Below are 17,622 nucleotides of genomic sequence, written 5' to 3' on the forward strand. Positions count from 1 at the left end.
CGGTTATTTGGTCGCTCCTATGAGTTCTTCCCCAATTCTGTAACTTTTAGTGGTCGGATTACCTTAGATCTCATGCTAGAATTACATAGAGAAAATGATTATTCTAGTTGAGCCATTGTACAATTATTTCACTAAATGATGTCGGTTACTATAAGTATGATCGACAGCAGAGCACGTTAAATATCAGTCACGCAGGAATCGCTCAGTCACGAAATCCTCTGTTCCATCAGCGAATCAAAAAATGGTTTGCCCATAGCTGGATAGATAAGCGACAAGCATGCGCGCACTGTGCTGTAACGGGACATATATTTAGTTCAAATGGTTTTTCTGCAGCCTTCATACTGATCTCTGCCTGAGTTAGCAAACCGATTGTATTAGTTAGAATAGTGTCGCTAAGTTGCGTATATGACGTGGATATACCTTTGATAAAGTGTTGGCTCTTGGTGTACACACTATTTAGCTATTCCTGTGTAATAAAACTCTCAGATGATAGAGAGTGTCATGCCTGTTCTTTCCCTTTCTTTTCTTGTCTCGCTCTCGCACTGCATGTTGAAGCATTACGTCAGTTACCCCTAAAATGCGAAAATGTGCAGCTTTGTGGGTAATCTTATCGTGTTTGTGATGCAGAAGCGCAAGAACCTATCTATATTTCCTGTGAGTACTATTTGAATTTACTGGGACTACAGAGCAAACGGGCACTGCGGTACGCGACTGCAAGACAGGTGGCCGCGCGGCGCGGCGTACACGCACTTGAAGGGTTCCGTGGGATTCGCCAGGTCCTCGGGAAGCAGCGGCAGCCGCTTGTAGTAGAGCTCCCAGTCGAAGGAGCCCCGCGCGCCTTCGTCCTGGGCGCGGTAGGCGAACGTCTCGTAGTCGATGACGTCGATGAAGGGGCACACCACGGTGCGGTAGTCCTTGGCAATGGGCTCCAGCAGCGGCGGCAGCCAGTTCACGTTGGCCTCGGTGTGCGAGTCGAGGAAGATTAGCACGTCGCCGGTCGCCTGCCGGGCGCCCAGCAGCCGGGCGCGGATCAGGCCCTCGCGCCGCGTCGCACGCACCACCCGCACCTTGCTCCAGTGCTTGGCGATGTAGTCCTCCAGGGGCTTCTTCAGCTGCTCTGCACGGGCGCGGCATTGGGAACGAGACAACGAAGGAGTCGGCGGGGTTTGAGGAGCCCAACGTGAAGAAGTGTAATTAATGCTTTCTTTCCGAGGAATCCGTTTAGCTTTTTTCTGTTCACTTCCCTGAGCACCCACTCTTTGGACTATAATTTAGCACCGGTTATCTGTCCTACGCATTACATGACCTGCCCAACTTGATTTCTTTCTATCTCTTAACCTAAACTAGAATATCGGCTACCCCCTTTTGTTCTCTAATCGACGCCGCTGTCTTTCGTTCTCTTCGTGTTACGGCTACCACTATTTTTGTGCGATCGTTCGTTGCGCGGCCCTTAGGTAATGAGTTACGCTGCACTGACTAAGCGTTAACGCGCACTACGCAAGGCTACGCCGAACGCGAACACTATGCAGGTGAGCGAAAAAATAGCAAGAAGCGCATCTCGTTACCAAGCTCACCATCACAATAAAACTTTCCGTGGGCGTTGCCGAAGCTTCACAATGCGCTGTCACATTTTCCGTGCACGAAATTAAAACAAGAAAATAAAGTCAGCGCAGAGGTTTTAATTTTCGCATTTTTCGAAAAATACAATGATGTTTACCAGGGTCAAGTACAGCACCCGAAGTTTGTGCTGGTGGGTTAATAAAATTCGATATATCATTTTTCACAAGCCAGCCTTCCTTCTAGAGATAAAGTTAATTAAGATCGAGTCGAACGAGCGCTGATGCAGCGGTAGAGACAATAAAAAGGAGGAGGAAAGAAGTATGATTGATTCATTCCACATGCAGTGCGCGGTAAAGTGCTCCGACGCTTAACTTCAGTGAATGAAAGCGAAAAGGTAATCGTGTTATTAACCTGAGGCTTCGTTTACGATCGTGTGCATGCTGAAGAGTATGATTGATTGTGTATGATTGATTGAGTATGATTGATTCATTCCACATGCAGTGCGCGGTAAAGTGCTCCGACGCTTAACTTCAGTGAATGAAAGCGAAAAGGTAATCGTGTCATTAACCTGAGGCTTCGTTTAATATCGTGTGCATGCCGAAGAGTGAGAAAAAGGAGGACGCGGGTCACAGCGAAGTAATTATGTAATCTTTCACTGGTTTTACTCGATTATCAATGGCGTGAGATGAAAGTCACACAACGATGGGACGAGGCACCCATAAAGGTAAGACTTAATTAGTTGAAACTACACACTTCGTCCCGCCATTTCGGCACTTAGATTAATATGCTCCAACAAAGAAATGCCTCAAGGTAGGCTATTTAAGAAACCAAGGAAACAGGGACCGTATCTGTAAATCTTTTCGCTCACACGTGCTGTTTGCCACTAGCCGGTCGCATCCGTTAATAATGTGTCTAACATTACGATTGGCTGGCACATGCTGTTGCCAATCAGTTCTGGCGTAAGAACTTGCGAATATGAGCCCCGAGGAGCGTTAATGCTGCTCCAGAGATTTGCGGAAGCGAGCGAGATTCTCAGAAAATATTAAGTAGAGAGCTGGTCACGTATTTTGAGCTCCCTCGATACGTTTTAATGCGGCCTGACTTCATTTCCTCCTATGCGTGGAATCAGTAGCCTTCGTGTGAACTTATTCCGTGTTTTCTCATGCGCCTTGATCTTAGCGTAGCTATGTCACTGGAGTTCGTGCTCTATTTTTTTTTTCTTATTATTATTACTTGAGATCATTTTATGACTTGTTTGACGTACTTCTATGAGTTGACTTGAAGTTTACGAGTCGCTTTATGTAATTATTTTCATGTCTGTGGCCTCCATAGTTTGTGTTTCTATGTGAAAAAGAGAAGCCGGCGTCGATTATAGGAGCCAACGTCTCCAAAACATCATACATTAAAGAACGATACGTGCCACGACACTTAAAGAAAAGAACCACGAGTCGTATCTACTAAGAAATGGGTACCAACGCTCCACACCTACGTGAGACCCATGCAGAGTGAAATTATGGTCGCCGAGAGGCGGGATTATTTCTGAAATTCCCATGATGCTTTCGGGCTACAAGAGATCGAACACAAGTGCAGAAGGGCACAACAGTATAAGCAACGAGTAGAGACAAACGTTGCACGTTATATGTGTGATTTCGTTTATATATCTGTGTATTCAGGCTCACTCGCTTCAACGGCCGGATAATGAAAAATTTTATATAAGTTCCAGACAGTACAGTAACGTAAAGGAAACTTCGAAGGAAATCGTCATTTTTTTTTTACCTAATAAGCTATACAAGGCGATCATTTTGAAGTTTCACGGAATTTTTAAAAATCGCCTGTTGCGGATAACATAATTCTAGCCATTGAGCACTTAGTGAGGCGGAATTTACTCGCTCGAGAAATTGAAACAAATACTCAACCAGTTAACAGACATCGACTAATTATCTTTTGAATTATTTACGGCGAATATTGCAATCAACGAATTGTAGCCGGTGAGCTTGCAAGACATGTCTACTTCGAATGAATTTCCAGAATGACGCCAGTTTGGATATATGCGTCATCAAACTTGCCCTGAAAATGCATTGCTGTTCCACTTACTTTTTTAAGAAAACGCTTTTTTATGCATTGAAGCACAAAAGTAACTCGGACGTCCATGTATTTTGTCCCACATTTTTGGAAATAATATCTTAAAACTGGTGCCATCCCGGAAATTCATTTCAAGCGGATACGTCTTGAAAGCCTTCCGGGCACAATTCGTAAATTGCAGTATGCGCCGTAAAGTAAATAATTAAGAAATTAATCAAAGAGTTTGTCTTAATTCGCTGAACACATTCTTCAATTTCGTGTGCTAATGACGTCCGGCTTTTCGAATAATTCAGCTCAAGGACAAGAATTATGTTATCTGCAACAAGCGATATTTAAGAATTCCGTAAAACTTAATGATCACCGTTTATACATAGACAGTACACGTGTATCGAATGAACATTATTGCGTACATGCAAGTAAAATGAGCATGAGCGTAAGCACAAGCAAGCGATACGTGCTCTCGAGACAGCGCCGGAATGACAGCACCACGTTTTAATAACAAATCAAAATTATCGCCTAAGTCAGTGGTCCCTTGATAAGACGATTATTTCGTCATTACTAAGTGAAATAAACAAACAAACAAACAAACAAACAAATAAATAAATAAATAAATACCGTGGTACCGGAAAAACTTTCGTTCGTTCGCCCGCGCACGCGTTCTAGCGCCTACCGTCGAGGACGAAAGCGCTTTTTGACCAGCATCGTGCATCAAGCCTATTTAACGTTGCACGGCTGTGCTAGAAGAAATTAAATTTTTCTACCGGTGCCGTGGTCTCTAGACTTTTGCTCACCACTGTATACATACTCGCGCACACGCATAAACGTGCACGGACGCGTGAAGAAAATGGCACGATTCAGCAGTCTCCCCGCTTTGGCGCCTCCTCGCCCTCCTAGGAGGATTATGACAATCTTGTCTTCCTTCCCGAGAAAACTGCTCACTGTATTGGTCCGACCTTTTAGCAGCACTCGTGAAACACACTCGCGATCACCATCCTGAAGAAGATCCTTGCCTGACTCTCCTCCCTTAAGACGCGTGTCTTTGTAGTACCTTTCAGGAGAGATCAACCAAGTTTTAGCGCTCTGCTTTGTATTGCTGGCTTTCATAAGGCTTTCATAAGGCCGAGTAATCACCCTGTCTAGCGACAAAAGCTTCTTTTTTTTTTTCATATTCGGTAAAAAGACCACATAAGAACGATTGGAAGCGACAGGACACCGAACGAATACGAATAAACCACAAAAGGAGAAAAGGCAAAACGAAACAAAACCAACAGCAGATACGGCAGAGGGATGACGCGGGTGATCTTTTTTTTTTTCCCGGCATTTCCCGGTCACCGCTTTTGCTGTTGCTGTTGCATGCAGCTATAATGGAAGAGAGGCCTCCTCCGCCAGGTCACAGCGATCGCCCTCCTCTGTAAGAGATAATCGCTCCAGCAGCTGTCGCTAATGCAACCGTACGGGCCACACGCGGCGTTCGGATTGTCTTCGGTGGCCGTGGCGCTGTTTTTATGGATCCGTGTCCGGCATCTCCGGAAGCAAAAGCTTCCTCTCGTTACTTTCGTCCTCTCGACGGTGTCCCGTGTTGACACCGCTGGTGTGACGTTGCCTTTTATTCCATCTGTACCACGTATTTATTATTTCTTCCTCTTCTTCATCGCGCACATTATTCGTCGCCCGGTCACCCACCCGCCGACCTTTAGCTGCTGCTTCGCCGCCCAGCGTGTCTCAGCACACAACGTACATCTCGCCATGTACTCTAGCCGTACGTAGGAAGGAAACACGTTCTTGTTTTGTTCTCGCAGGAATGTCAAGGGAACAAAACGATACGCGTTGCTGACCTCGATCCTTCTCCGAGCAAACGAAACGGGATACGATAAGAAGGGTCGATAGAGAACGGAGCCCGCAGGTTCACTCTGCTTTTATCGGCCGCATCGCCATTTTCGCTTCTTGCTCGGCGCATACTGCTGGCTGATGATAAGGGTAGCACTTTCGCTCAACTGAGGACACGGATGCCTGCATATCGTTATAATGATTGTGTGAGCAACAAGGACAGAGAGACAGAGAAAGAGAGAGAGAGAGAGGGCGCATCCATGCGTGTCTTCACGCAATGCGAACTCCCAACATTTGTCGGCTTCGTATTCCAAGACAAAGTTTAATTTAACGGTCCACTGTCTTTGTCTGTCTAGGCAAAGTTCACTTCTATGGCCACGACGTGAAATCCGGCAGCAATCAAGTACAACATGCCCGCAACATTTAGCCCTTTATTTGTTCCCATCCAAATTCCAAAAGAATAACGTGTAATAGATATACCACCAAGCACATCGATGAGCACAGATCAATCCAAATGTTTATATGATCAAACGATCAATGATCAATTCAACCGGTTATACTTTGATCGCGCAAGTCGTCGTTCAATGTGCACGCGGTATGTGCTGGCTACGCCCGCAAGGAAATCTTTCAAATCAACTGTTCGTTTCTGGTGCTCGAGAAAGTGTTCTCTACCGTCGCATGCAAAGTGCAGGACGAGTTTTTTGTTGCAATAGCCCCCGTAATACAGAGTCGAATGGCACAACCAATCATTTCTTAGCAGACAGTGTCGTCAAATTAAAAAACCTAAAACTAAATGTTTTACAGTCAATGAATCCAAATTTTCTTCTAGTGTTAGGGAATTCGTGAAATGCGCGCCACGTAAGAGGATCGCACGCAACACTTTTGCCTGGCGGCACAGTCGCACCTTTGTTGCTGTAGTCGTCGGTCAGGATAATCTCCTTGATGAGCTCCGGCGGCGACCGGTTGAGCACGCTGGTGGCCGTGCGCAGAAGCGTCGTCCAGTGCTCGTTGTGGAAGGGGACAACCACGCTCGCTGTGGGGAGCTTGGACACGTAGCGCTTCTTCTGGCACCTGCATAAGGCGTAGGACAAGACTCAGTTTATCTCGTCAACAAGGCAAAACCGGTATGACATGACACTACCACAATGTGAAGAACCCACACAAAGATGTTCTCTTGGAGATCATCTACGTGTGCGCCTTGCTCGTGCGACAGACCTTTCGCTGCAAAGATGTGTGCGTGTGTGTGTGCGCGTGGGTGTTATCAATGCAAGGTGCATTGATAACGCAAGCAAAGCCCTGCAGGTGCGCTGATGCGCTGATGCGCAGGCGCCAGCTGCGCTGATGACGGTCCGATCATTATAAACCGTTGTCGCTCTTTAGCGCCTTATCCATCCGCGTCTGAGCATTATGAATCGTGATCAAGCGTGCGTACTCCTCCGGCGGCTGCGCATGACACGGCCGCGCAGACCGTATCTTGAAAGCGATCTACGATGCGGACAGAGATTGCCGACTGATGATAGCTCCACGCGCTTTGTATTCGCCGGTTCGCGTTAAAAAGAAACGCGCCGACCCATATCTTGAAAGCGATCTGTGAAAGGGGCAAGGTGCGGCGTGTACTGAGGGTTTCGTGAGCGGTGTGTCGACGCCCCTTCGTTCGTGTTGAAGGGACGGGCAGCACGAAGGCAAAGTCGCTCGCTGCTGTGGGCTCTATCTTGAAAGCGATCGTCTTACGTAACGGACGGACGGTTTTTCTCGTTGGGTAAGCACAGAAATGCTTACGCACCCGCCGTGGTTGCTCAGTGGCTATAGTGTTGGGCTGCTGAGCACGAGGTCGCGGGATCGAATCCCGGCCACGGCGGCCGCATTTCGATGGGGGCGAAATGCGAAAACACCCGTGTACTTAAATTTACGTGCACGTTAAAGAACCTCAGGTGGTCGAAATTTCCGGAGTCCTCCACTACGGCGTGCCTCATAATCATAAAGTGGTTTTGGCACGTAAAACCCCATAATTTAATTTTTAAATGCTTACGCTGTAAAAATTCCGCCTCCATTGCACCCTGTGAAAGTGTATGTAAAGCGAAGCTGTTGCCGAAGTTACACAAGCACCGCGACTACAAGGTGCCGCACAACATTTAGATCAACGCAGCGTCCACGACCGCGTTCGCGCCCTTTCCGTTTGTGCTTCGGCGGCGCGGTGCTCAATGTGCATGTTCGCGGCGTCCATACGCTTGCGCGTAGCCCGCGTTCACGAAGTCAAGCGTTACTGTAACCTTTTGAACAGTGTTTGCCCTACTGTAGATTACAGTCACAGCATACGCTGTGCCACAGATGCAACGGGCAGGGCGCCCATGCATCAAGCAAAGATACGTCGTGTGCACACGTTCGTCACGCGCACGAAGGTGTGCGGAGGTGCAGCATACATCCTCATTTTAGTAGGCCCTCCCTCTGGCACAAATGCATTATAAAACTAATTCGATTTCTCAAAGTAAAATGCGTCACAAAACTTGCAAAGTGCGGCTTACACACAACCTGCGGACATGATAGAATCGAGTTGTAATTTGAATATGCGGGAAAACAAAGTTCTGTTACGCGGAAACTCAAAAAAGCCCTTTTACAGCTGCCGCTTCTTTTTCGGTGAGCACAGACCGAAAACTCCTGACCAAATAGAGGCTAGCAGCTTCACTGTAAAAGAAAGAAAAAAAAAAAAAAAAAGATTATCACAAAGAGATCCGTTCTTGTCAGGCCGCCTTGAAAGCTTACTTTCCCGCATGATGGCTTTGTGTGCAGAAAAGCCTGCTGGGAGCTGTGAGTATAAAAATAACTGTTTGGTACATGTAATTATAGTACGATAACCATAATAAATTATTGGAGGCGTTAAAAAAGGTCGTGACGTCGCCGCCGCCGCATCAAGGTCGTAACAAAAAAGGAGAAAGAGAAAATAAAATAAAAAAGGGAAAACAGCTGTGGTGAAACCGGTTGTGACGGCATTCGATACGATCGCTTTGAAGAGGCCTTGCGGCCTCCTGAAAACTCATCTCCACACCGTTCCGTACATGCATTTCATTTCTTTGACAACGGAAAAGCGATGGGTAGACACGCATAATCTATGAAAAGTAAGTAAGCAAAAGTGAAGTAACAGCAGAGACAAAGAATGCTTACGCATTAGTGGACAATTCTCAGAATTTCTGTAGCATTTCTTGACTAGGTGTCACGGCTGCCGATACGTGTGCTCATAAGCCAACATGGCGAGGAACAAGAGCCCAAGTAGATTTTTATAGTGGTACTCTTCTCCACCTCGTGCTCATTCGTTCCGCCGTTTGTTGTCATTGCTGCTGCGGCCACTTCACCCTTACGAACGCGTTTACGAACGAGGCTCGCGTGAAGAAACAAAATAAAAAGGAAGGGGTAAAGCGATATTTCACACACACACACACACACACACACACACACACACACACACACACACACACACACACACACACACACACACACACACACACACACACACACACACACACACACACACACACACACACACACACACACACACACACACACACACACACACACACACACACACACACACACACACACACACACACACACACACACACACACACACACACACACACACACACACACACACACACACACACACACACACACACACACACACACACACACACACACACACACACACACACACACACACACACACACACACACACACACACACACACACACACACACACACACACACACACACACACACACACACACACACACACACACACACACACACACACACACACACACACACACACACACACACACACACACACACACACACACACACACACACACACACACACACACACACACACACACACACACACACACACACACACACACACACACACACACACACACACACACACACACACACACACACACACACACACACACACACACACACACACACACACACACACACACACACACACACACACACACACACACACACACACACACACACACACACACACACACACACACACACACACACACACACACACATGCTACGTTTTCCGCTTGCACAGCAACCACCGAACTGGGCGCGCAAGAGTAACCGGCCGCAGCTCCAACGCTCGTCGGCGACGCGGCTTCCACTTCCCGCAAATCCCCGGACCGACTTGTCAGGTTAAACCCGATAAACCTCAACTGGTCGAAACGAAGCAGGGAAGGTTGCGCTCCGGCTTAGGACGACGGTGAGGTCGAGGCAGAGGAACAGGAAAGGCAAGAACAGAGAGAGCGATGAAGGAACCAAAATGGCGAACGAAAGGCGACGGCTGCGGCAAATCCTCGACAGTGCGCCGGCACATCCGTGGATTCGCAAGAAAATCTGCGACCCGAACAGTAGGACGGGGAGACGGAATCAACGCTATCCGCGGGAAAGAAAAGTGCAGGCGAAACAACAGACAGGCAAACATGTTTGAACACGGCAGTTGTTTTCGAGGACGTAAACGCCGTGGTGGCGTAGTGGCTTTGGTGCTGCACTACTTAGCCCGAGGGCGCGGGATCGAATCCCAGTCCCGGCGGCCTCACTTGAATAGGGGCGAAATGCAAAAAAAAACATCTGTGCGCCGTGCATTGAGTGCACGTTATAGGTTCCCATGTGGTCAAAATTAATCCAGAGTCCCCCACTACGGCGTGCGTTATAATATATCGTGGTTTCGGCACGTAAAATCCGTGAACTTAATTACCTGAATTTAATTGTTGTTGAAGCTACCAGAAAGGCGAATACAATGTGCTCTATTGAGATTAAAGAAAGTGACCGTATAACCTCCGATAAAAGCGACAGCCGCAACCAACGGAGATGTGCCGGTTTTGTTGTGTCGATTGCGGCGCCCACGTAAAGGCGGGTGGTGAAATGAAGAACGTGAACATAAACAGAAACTTTCATCCATGAGGAAGTGCACAACCACAAACACACAGGCAATTCTGCTGAAATTCCTACTGCAGCTATTTGTTAATGTGACTACTGCTAGGCAAAACCTACCTTTATTAAGACAGCCTTGTGATATTAGATACAGGTACGCGTTTAACAACAACCACCGTAATTAACACGCACCTAAAACGCGCTACCGCTCCCTGACTAAAGCAACCGGAGTGACATCAAAAAAAAAAGGAACACCGAACTAAATCTTGATAAAGCGAGGAGTTCAACAAAAGAAACGACTTTCTTCTGATGCACGCTTTCTCCCAGGCAAAGGATTTCCCAGCCGTCATTCTTCTTTGCGCAGGCAAAACCCCGTCGTGGCGCGAGCCGCTTTCAGGAGCCGCGGGATAAAGCGGATTGTAGCTGACCGCGCAGTTATTTACCTCGCTGTATCGTTTCTTGCTCTTTCTGCTCGTTTTGCGGTCCAAGCGCGCTCCCAATTCGGAGTCTTCTTATCCAGTAGCGCGGGTCGTCAGGCGATCAGTAAAAAACGCTTTGGATCGCCTGCGCGCTAATGCGACGCTTTCAAGACAGCGAGAGAGAGAGAGATAGATAGCAAGTGGAGCGAAAGATAAGCCATGCGATGCAACTGCGGGTGGATCGAAAGCACTCCATGAAAGTTAAAAAAGAAGAGAAACGATTGAGTGGTGTCGAATAAAAAGCTTCGCACGCTATATATGCACATAAACTCAGCAAACGTGGGCTTTCTGTAAGTGTGCCGCCCGTGTCGAATTCTGCAGCGTCGACCCACTCGGCGAGCTCAGGATACGGCGAATATTAATAGTTTGAGAGCCAGTAAAACATGACTTTGTAAGTGACGTAGCCTGCTCCACTACGCGAGTTCTTATGTTTTATGTCTGTACTATGCCTGTGGGGTGATAGTTCGCCATACTTTTTCGCCAATATTATGTGTATTTAGGCAAACTTGTCGTTTTGAAATATTCGAAAAGTATTCCCATTTACGAATAATGACTATTCAATTCGAAAACTGAATAAAATAAATCGAATAGGACACTGTTCGTTTCGTTATTCGACAGTTTCGAATATTCGCACATCCCTAAAAACAATCACACGATTTGTGGTGTAGTGTAAAACTGACCTGAATGCCTTTGTTTCCCTTTAGTATATCTAGTAAAAACATTCGTGAGGCGTTGTTTTATCCTTGTGTGCAAACATGCCGACCTGGAATACCCTTTCCCTTTTCTTGCGCGACGACGCACAAGGAAACTTTAGGAACAGGCGAAAAATTGCGGCGACAACGAAGGCAGCAAAGTGCAAAAGAGAATTTTTTCGAAGCCTCCGTAGGGCGTTTTGAATATCTGCCTGCTACATGAATCATAAGCTACCCACCTCCACCCACCAGCTCACTTTTATTACGACAGAATGCGCAACATTTAAACTATTTGTTTCTTGTAGCATTAAAAACTTAAACGAACTTATAGCTCGCAAACCAAACGAGCACGTTTGCGCGGGGCAACTGCGAGAAAAAAATGTCGCAATATCGCCAGAAAGGCGAAGCATCGATTGCGATAGCAAATTGGCAGACAGCCATACGAAGTAAGGATAGCATTTTTATCGGCCGCATCAACTCGTAAACACTCGCTTGCTAACTAAATTAACAAGCATAGTGTCAGCGCGCACAGTAGACATGAACACATCACCTTCGATGACCGCGGACACACGCTATCTAAACGCTGGCTTGAACAAACGCGGCAGCAGCAGCGAGCGAAGTGAGCTCCGTGGTGTCTATAGCTTCAACGCAAACTCAGCCCCGATAAGACACAGCCCGCACAAAGTTACGGGCAGCCGCCGCACCTAGACTCTGCCCCCAACGCAGATAGCTTTCAAGATACGGCAGCGCGACCGCGCGCCGCGACCACATGCGCAGTTTCAGCCGGAGTAGAACGCCGCGTCCTTCCCTCCCCTTCCCCCCGGTGCCTCGCAACGTTGCGTGCCTCGCGCGAGGGAAGACGGCGCCTTCCTGTCCGTTGCTCTCCCTTTCGCGCGGGCGAGATTGAGCCGCCCGATTGGTCGCCTTCTTTCGCACACTTTCACTCGCACGTACAGCGTTGTGCGTACGGCGACGGTATTATCGCCCTTGGTCTTTGCACGGAACACCACGGTGACGGCGACGGCAGAAATGCGCCTGGAGAGTCCATGTAAATGATATCGAAATAATAAATTGCGAGTTTGTTTAACTGCAATCAGGCTTTCTCTCATTGTGACCGTCAAGGCAGGGAAGCGCCTGGCGCACATCGCTGTGAATGCGCTCGCGGCTACAAGCCGTGATGAATGCCGAGATACGCCATTGGAAACATGAGGTAACCACACTCCAAACAGCAATAAGTAATTGATTTAGGGCATGAAGGCGAGCAGTAAGAACGGGCGCTTGCTGCATCGTGTGATCCCTGTAGCAATGAACAGTGATCTGGGGCTTCATAAACTATGCAAGAATTAATTTTCACGTAGCCGCAAAAGCTCATAAGTGGTTTGTGATGAGACCTTCCTTCAGAAAGAAGCGAGCTTCCCTGAAAGCAGCCCTTCATCGACGGTCGACGCTACACCATGATTTGGCAATGAATGGCGACATCACCACGGCATGTGGTATGAGTATTTTTTCAAAGGCATTGAAACCAGTGTGTCCGATGCCGTATTTGTGCCCAGGCCGCGTACTAAAACCCCTCGCATAGCTCTAGTCACTACAAACACACAGACCACTAAGGGGGGATTTCTATACCTTTCCAGAGCTCAGGCGTGCCCTGCTGACATTGCTGCCCACATCGAAACTTTTAATAAAACGTGTCAACTGCTATGGCAGCAGCCAATTCTCGGTTGAGGCAAACGTCTTATGCAGAGCTGTTGTAAAATTCATTTAAGAGTTCTGTAAAAGCAGGAAAGAAAACAGATAGGATGAAATTGCCAAGCCCGCTCCACATCCGCCGCCCGGACGAACAATCTACTAGAAGACGCGCATCTGTTCTGTAGCTTTCAGATTTGCTATACCGTCATCCCGATGCTGCGAAATACAGCTGGGCCACTCTAGGGCAAACGCCTCTACAATTTATGCCAGGACACGTTTGAAAGCAAACTTGGAAAGGAATGTGAAAGGAGCAAATATACGCTAGGCACAACACACAGGAAAAGGCGAACGGGGGCGAAGAGATAGCGAGAGAGAAGGAAGGCGACATACGGATTGGATAAATACTTCAGCCTCATTTTAGCATTCTGCTTAGAAAACGCGGGCTCGCAGCTGGGGACGCCGAGACAGCGGGCGGTTTTTCTAAGCGCTCACATTGAAATGAGGTACACAAAGGCCATGCAAATTTCATTCTGCAAGCCGGCTTTTGTAGCGAGCGCGGCGCAGACTATCACAACGGCATGCGATGCGTTGCGCACCGCTCACGGGGTTCCTCGGGAGAAAAAAAACGAAGCGGCCGCTGCGACGTTTTTGGCAGCGCTGTATTGCGCAGATAACGAGGTGACGTGGGCGCATTTAAGTTTCTCTGGTGTGATAAAGAGTCGCTTAGTGACTACGGAAGGAGAAAGACGGGGTTCAAGTGAAATTCAGACAGTCATGGGCAAAAGTACAAATCTACCGAACGAAAAGCCAAACGACATCTCTAAATATCAACACGGGCCTCCAAATGGGCTTCGGTGTTAACTATCTCGGGTGGTGTCCAGTCTATAAGTTGTGCAGTCATGATCAAAAACATACGAATCACAGGATCGTCGAAAAAAAAGTGAATTTATTAGCAATTGATACACGCAAACAGGAATTTACAGGTGCCTTGGAAAGTTCGCCATGCCAAGTTTAGATTGTAGTCCTCAAATTATACATTTATTAAGGAGGATTCCTAACGAGGATTCAAATCGGCGCGCACAGCCGGAATTTTCATTTAGTCACATGACGACATTCAGAGCCTCTTCAATAAAGAAATGACTTTTTCTTTTCCGAGAGTTTTCTCAAGTCTCAAAATCAACTATAACGAAGTGGCCCGTTCTCAGTATAGAGAACTGCTCATCACAAACGTCTAAAAACATACTAGCAAAACATGAACAGCACGAGGACTTTCGATGAACCAACATGATGAGGCACACTGCAAGCAACCAATGTATGCGCTGCGACTTTAAGCTTTTAAGCTTACGGCACTTGATCGTTCGGCGGAGTCCGGTTGCATCGCAAAGATGTTAATTGAACCATCTAGCGAAGGTGCCAAGACGAGGTGCGGTATTATTTACTTGAAATACTGAAGGCGTAAGAATTATTCTGCTGCATTGCTATCAGGAGAAATGCAAGCAGACACGTGTTACTATAGCAAACACTGTTCTGAAGTAAAGCATAAGCGCGCCCTTCAATCCTAATCAAATGAAGTAAACTTTCCTTTTGTTCCGACGGTCACGTGGAAGTTTAGCCTTTTGTGACACTCGCAGGTTTCATTCGTGTTACTGTCACTGGCGTCAATGACCATTAGAAGTAATGCAGAAAGGAGAAAACAAATTGCACAGCAGCTGCAAACTGCCCAATTCTTTTGAAAATGAGAAGGATCCATTACGTTTTCTTTTTTTTTTCATATCGACGCGCACAACCGAAATTTTCATTTAGTCGCACGACGACATTCAGAGTATCTTCAACAACAAAAAATGACACTTCTTCAACGGCTTTCGTATCTGACGAAACCATGCAAATATTAAAAGAAGCTTTAACTCTAGCACCTCTGTCTCCACGAGTTCAATTAATCGGCGAAGAAAACTCATTGTTCTGAGATGCCACCTGTCTGCGCCTGCTAACTCTCATCACCTCTTCCTTAACGTTTTCATGGTGTCGACGCGACAAGATAGAAACGTCCGCATCCCATCGGGCCACCTAACACGCCAAGCGCGCTGTCTCATTCACGGCTGCGCCTCAGCTTGACGTGTTAATGATCGCGGACGGACCACCCTCACGGGTCACTCAACGGACTGATTAAGCACCCTCCCATGACGCTCTCCAGCTGAAACCTGTTAGGCCCAGCACAGCAAGGTTTCCCGCTTATGACAGCAGCGCCAATGTGCATGCACTTGTGTCGCTTTATTTCACGCTCGTTCCTCGTCAACGGCCGCTTTAACTTTGCATGCGTCCCTCTAGTGCTCGTGCGTCACAGCGGGGAATGTAATTTTATCCGCACAGGAGATTAGCCTTGAATTATGTCCCGGAGTAGTTACAGCTGCGCTGTTAAAAAATGCAAAACTTTAGCGTTAAACTGACATGTTGAAAAGAAAGTTCGCGTGTTCTCCGTCACCGTAGGAACAAGTTAATACACACAATGTGGCCTGCTGTAAGAAGGAACGAGTAATTAGCATTCAAAAACTGACTGCATCTCACTATCTACGCGGCAGCCTTCACACTTATTCTCTTCAGGATAAGCCTGCTATAAGAAATTACATCGACCTTTTTTTCCATGAAGCAGGAAGGCTCTTCAACTGCTTGCAATCTCATGCCATCTAACCAAATTCTACCAAGAGCCACCGAATAAAACATGTTAGACCAATCTGAAAACCGCATAAATGCTCAGGAGACACCAGTGCCAGACTTTTAGATGAGTCTGTTGGTTACGGATGTGAGACGACGAAATGATTTCACGTGCGCCCTCAGTCGCGCAGTCAAAATTACACAGTCAATTCACGTCCTCAATGTCCAGGCCTCAATAGTGCAGTCATGCCCGACAAACACCATCCAAATAAAAAAAACGGCATCTTATTCTGCAGACTACGACTAATCAATGGACTGTCAAAAGAAATTCAACCACGAATAAGCTACAGTAAATTATAATTAGTCTAGAAAACTAAAATGTATCAAAAGAGAGTGACCTTTCGACAACTTTTGCTTTCTCACGCTCACCAGTGTGTGCGACGTCGGTGTGACTAAAGGTTTAGTCACAGGTTACACAGTCATGCTGTATCACTTCCAATGGTGATCATGAGGGGGCAATAGTGGGAGGGAGGGGGGGAGGCTGCACGTCGTTTTCTTTTATTTTTTTTTTATTTATCAATACTGTAAGCGTTGAGAGGCTCATACAGGAGTGGACATACAAACAGTACAGGCGTAGCGCTTTGTTATACAGGGGGTTTGCAGCAAACTCAAACAAAAAAGCAATGGGTACAATCGACGCGCCATGCCAGCAATAAGTAAATACAAGGAAACAAAAACAACCTATACTGTGCGTACGCCATGTAAAGTGTAAGAAGCAGTTAACACAGGAAAAAATGCATTTGGGTGTGCCGCGTAATGTACAAACAGTATCAAGTGTAATGTATATTATCAAAAACAAGTTCTCTACCTTCTACATCTTATATTCCGTTTCGAATGATGCGGACGGTATAAACAGCTGCTGTGTGCGTCATTCATTCTTTTTTTCTTCCTTTTTTTTCGCTCATTCCCCTCAACAGTTCTGCAAGATCAACTAGTTCAACAGTTAGCCTTCCTTAGCTATCAGCACTTGCCCATACAACAAGCAATGCGCTCAAACATGGCTGTCACTTAATAGACAAATCAGCCCTTGTGCATATGCAACTCACAGAAAAAAAAAAAGGTAGCGATAGCTAAGAGCACCTTAACAGTAACTCCGGCCACTATGTGTTGACGCTGAGCACCCTCCAGGACACGCGCAATGGGCAGAGTAATAGTTATCACGGGCGGGACCACTGCTAAACCGACGCTAAGCGGTTACTCTGCACATCTTTTCATAAGTCGAACGCGTTGACCAAAGGACTCGAGTACCATGCAACCCATAATCCGTATACTGTCTAACGACTTTCGAATTACTATATGTCAGTGACGCTTAAGTCAAGCGTAATGATACCCGCCGTGGTTGCTTAGTAGCTATGACGTTGGGCTGCTAAGCACGAGGTGGCGGGATCGAATCCCGGCCACGGCGGCCGTATTTGGATTGGGCCGAAATGCGGAATCACCCACGTACTTAGATTCAGGTGCACGTTAAAGAACCCCAGGTGGTGCAAATTTCCGGAGTCCCTCACTACGGGGTGCTTCATAATGATATCGCAGTTTTGGCACGTCAAACCCCATAATTCAATTTTCAATTCAAACGTAATGACATATTAGCTCACTAAAAAGTATTTTTTCAGTACGCACCGTGCAGAGCGGTGCGATTTTGCCT

At 46.9% G+C, this 17,622-nt stretch overlaps 1 protein-coding gene across 2 annotated transcripts in view; it reads right to left on the minus strand.

Annotated features, from left to right (window-relative positions):
* Positions 1–17,622, minus strand: part of LOC126536162 (putative polypeptide N-acetylgalactosaminyltransferase 10) — a 167,863-nt gene that overhangs the window by 21,830 nt on the left and 128,411 nt on the right. For both annotated transcript variants that reach the window (XM_050183037.3, XM_050183036.3), the window contains 2 exons: positions 6,374–6,540; positions 751–1,117 (listed from right to left, as the gene is read on the minus strand). In XM_050183037.3, the coding sequence (XP_050038994.1) occupies positions 751–1,117; positions 6,374–6,540 (534 nt within the window). The remainder of the gene's footprint in view (positions 1–750; positions 1,118–6,373; positions 6,541–17,622) is intronic.

The sequence above is a fragment of the Dermacentor andersoni genome, chromosome 4 (assembly GCF_023375885.2).
Source record: "Dermacentor andersoni chromosome 4, qqDerAnde1_hic_scaffold, whole genome shotgun sequence".
Taxonomy (NCBI): Eukaryota; Metazoa; Arthropoda; class Arachnida; order Ixodida; family Ixodidae; genus Dermacentor; species Dermacentor andersoni.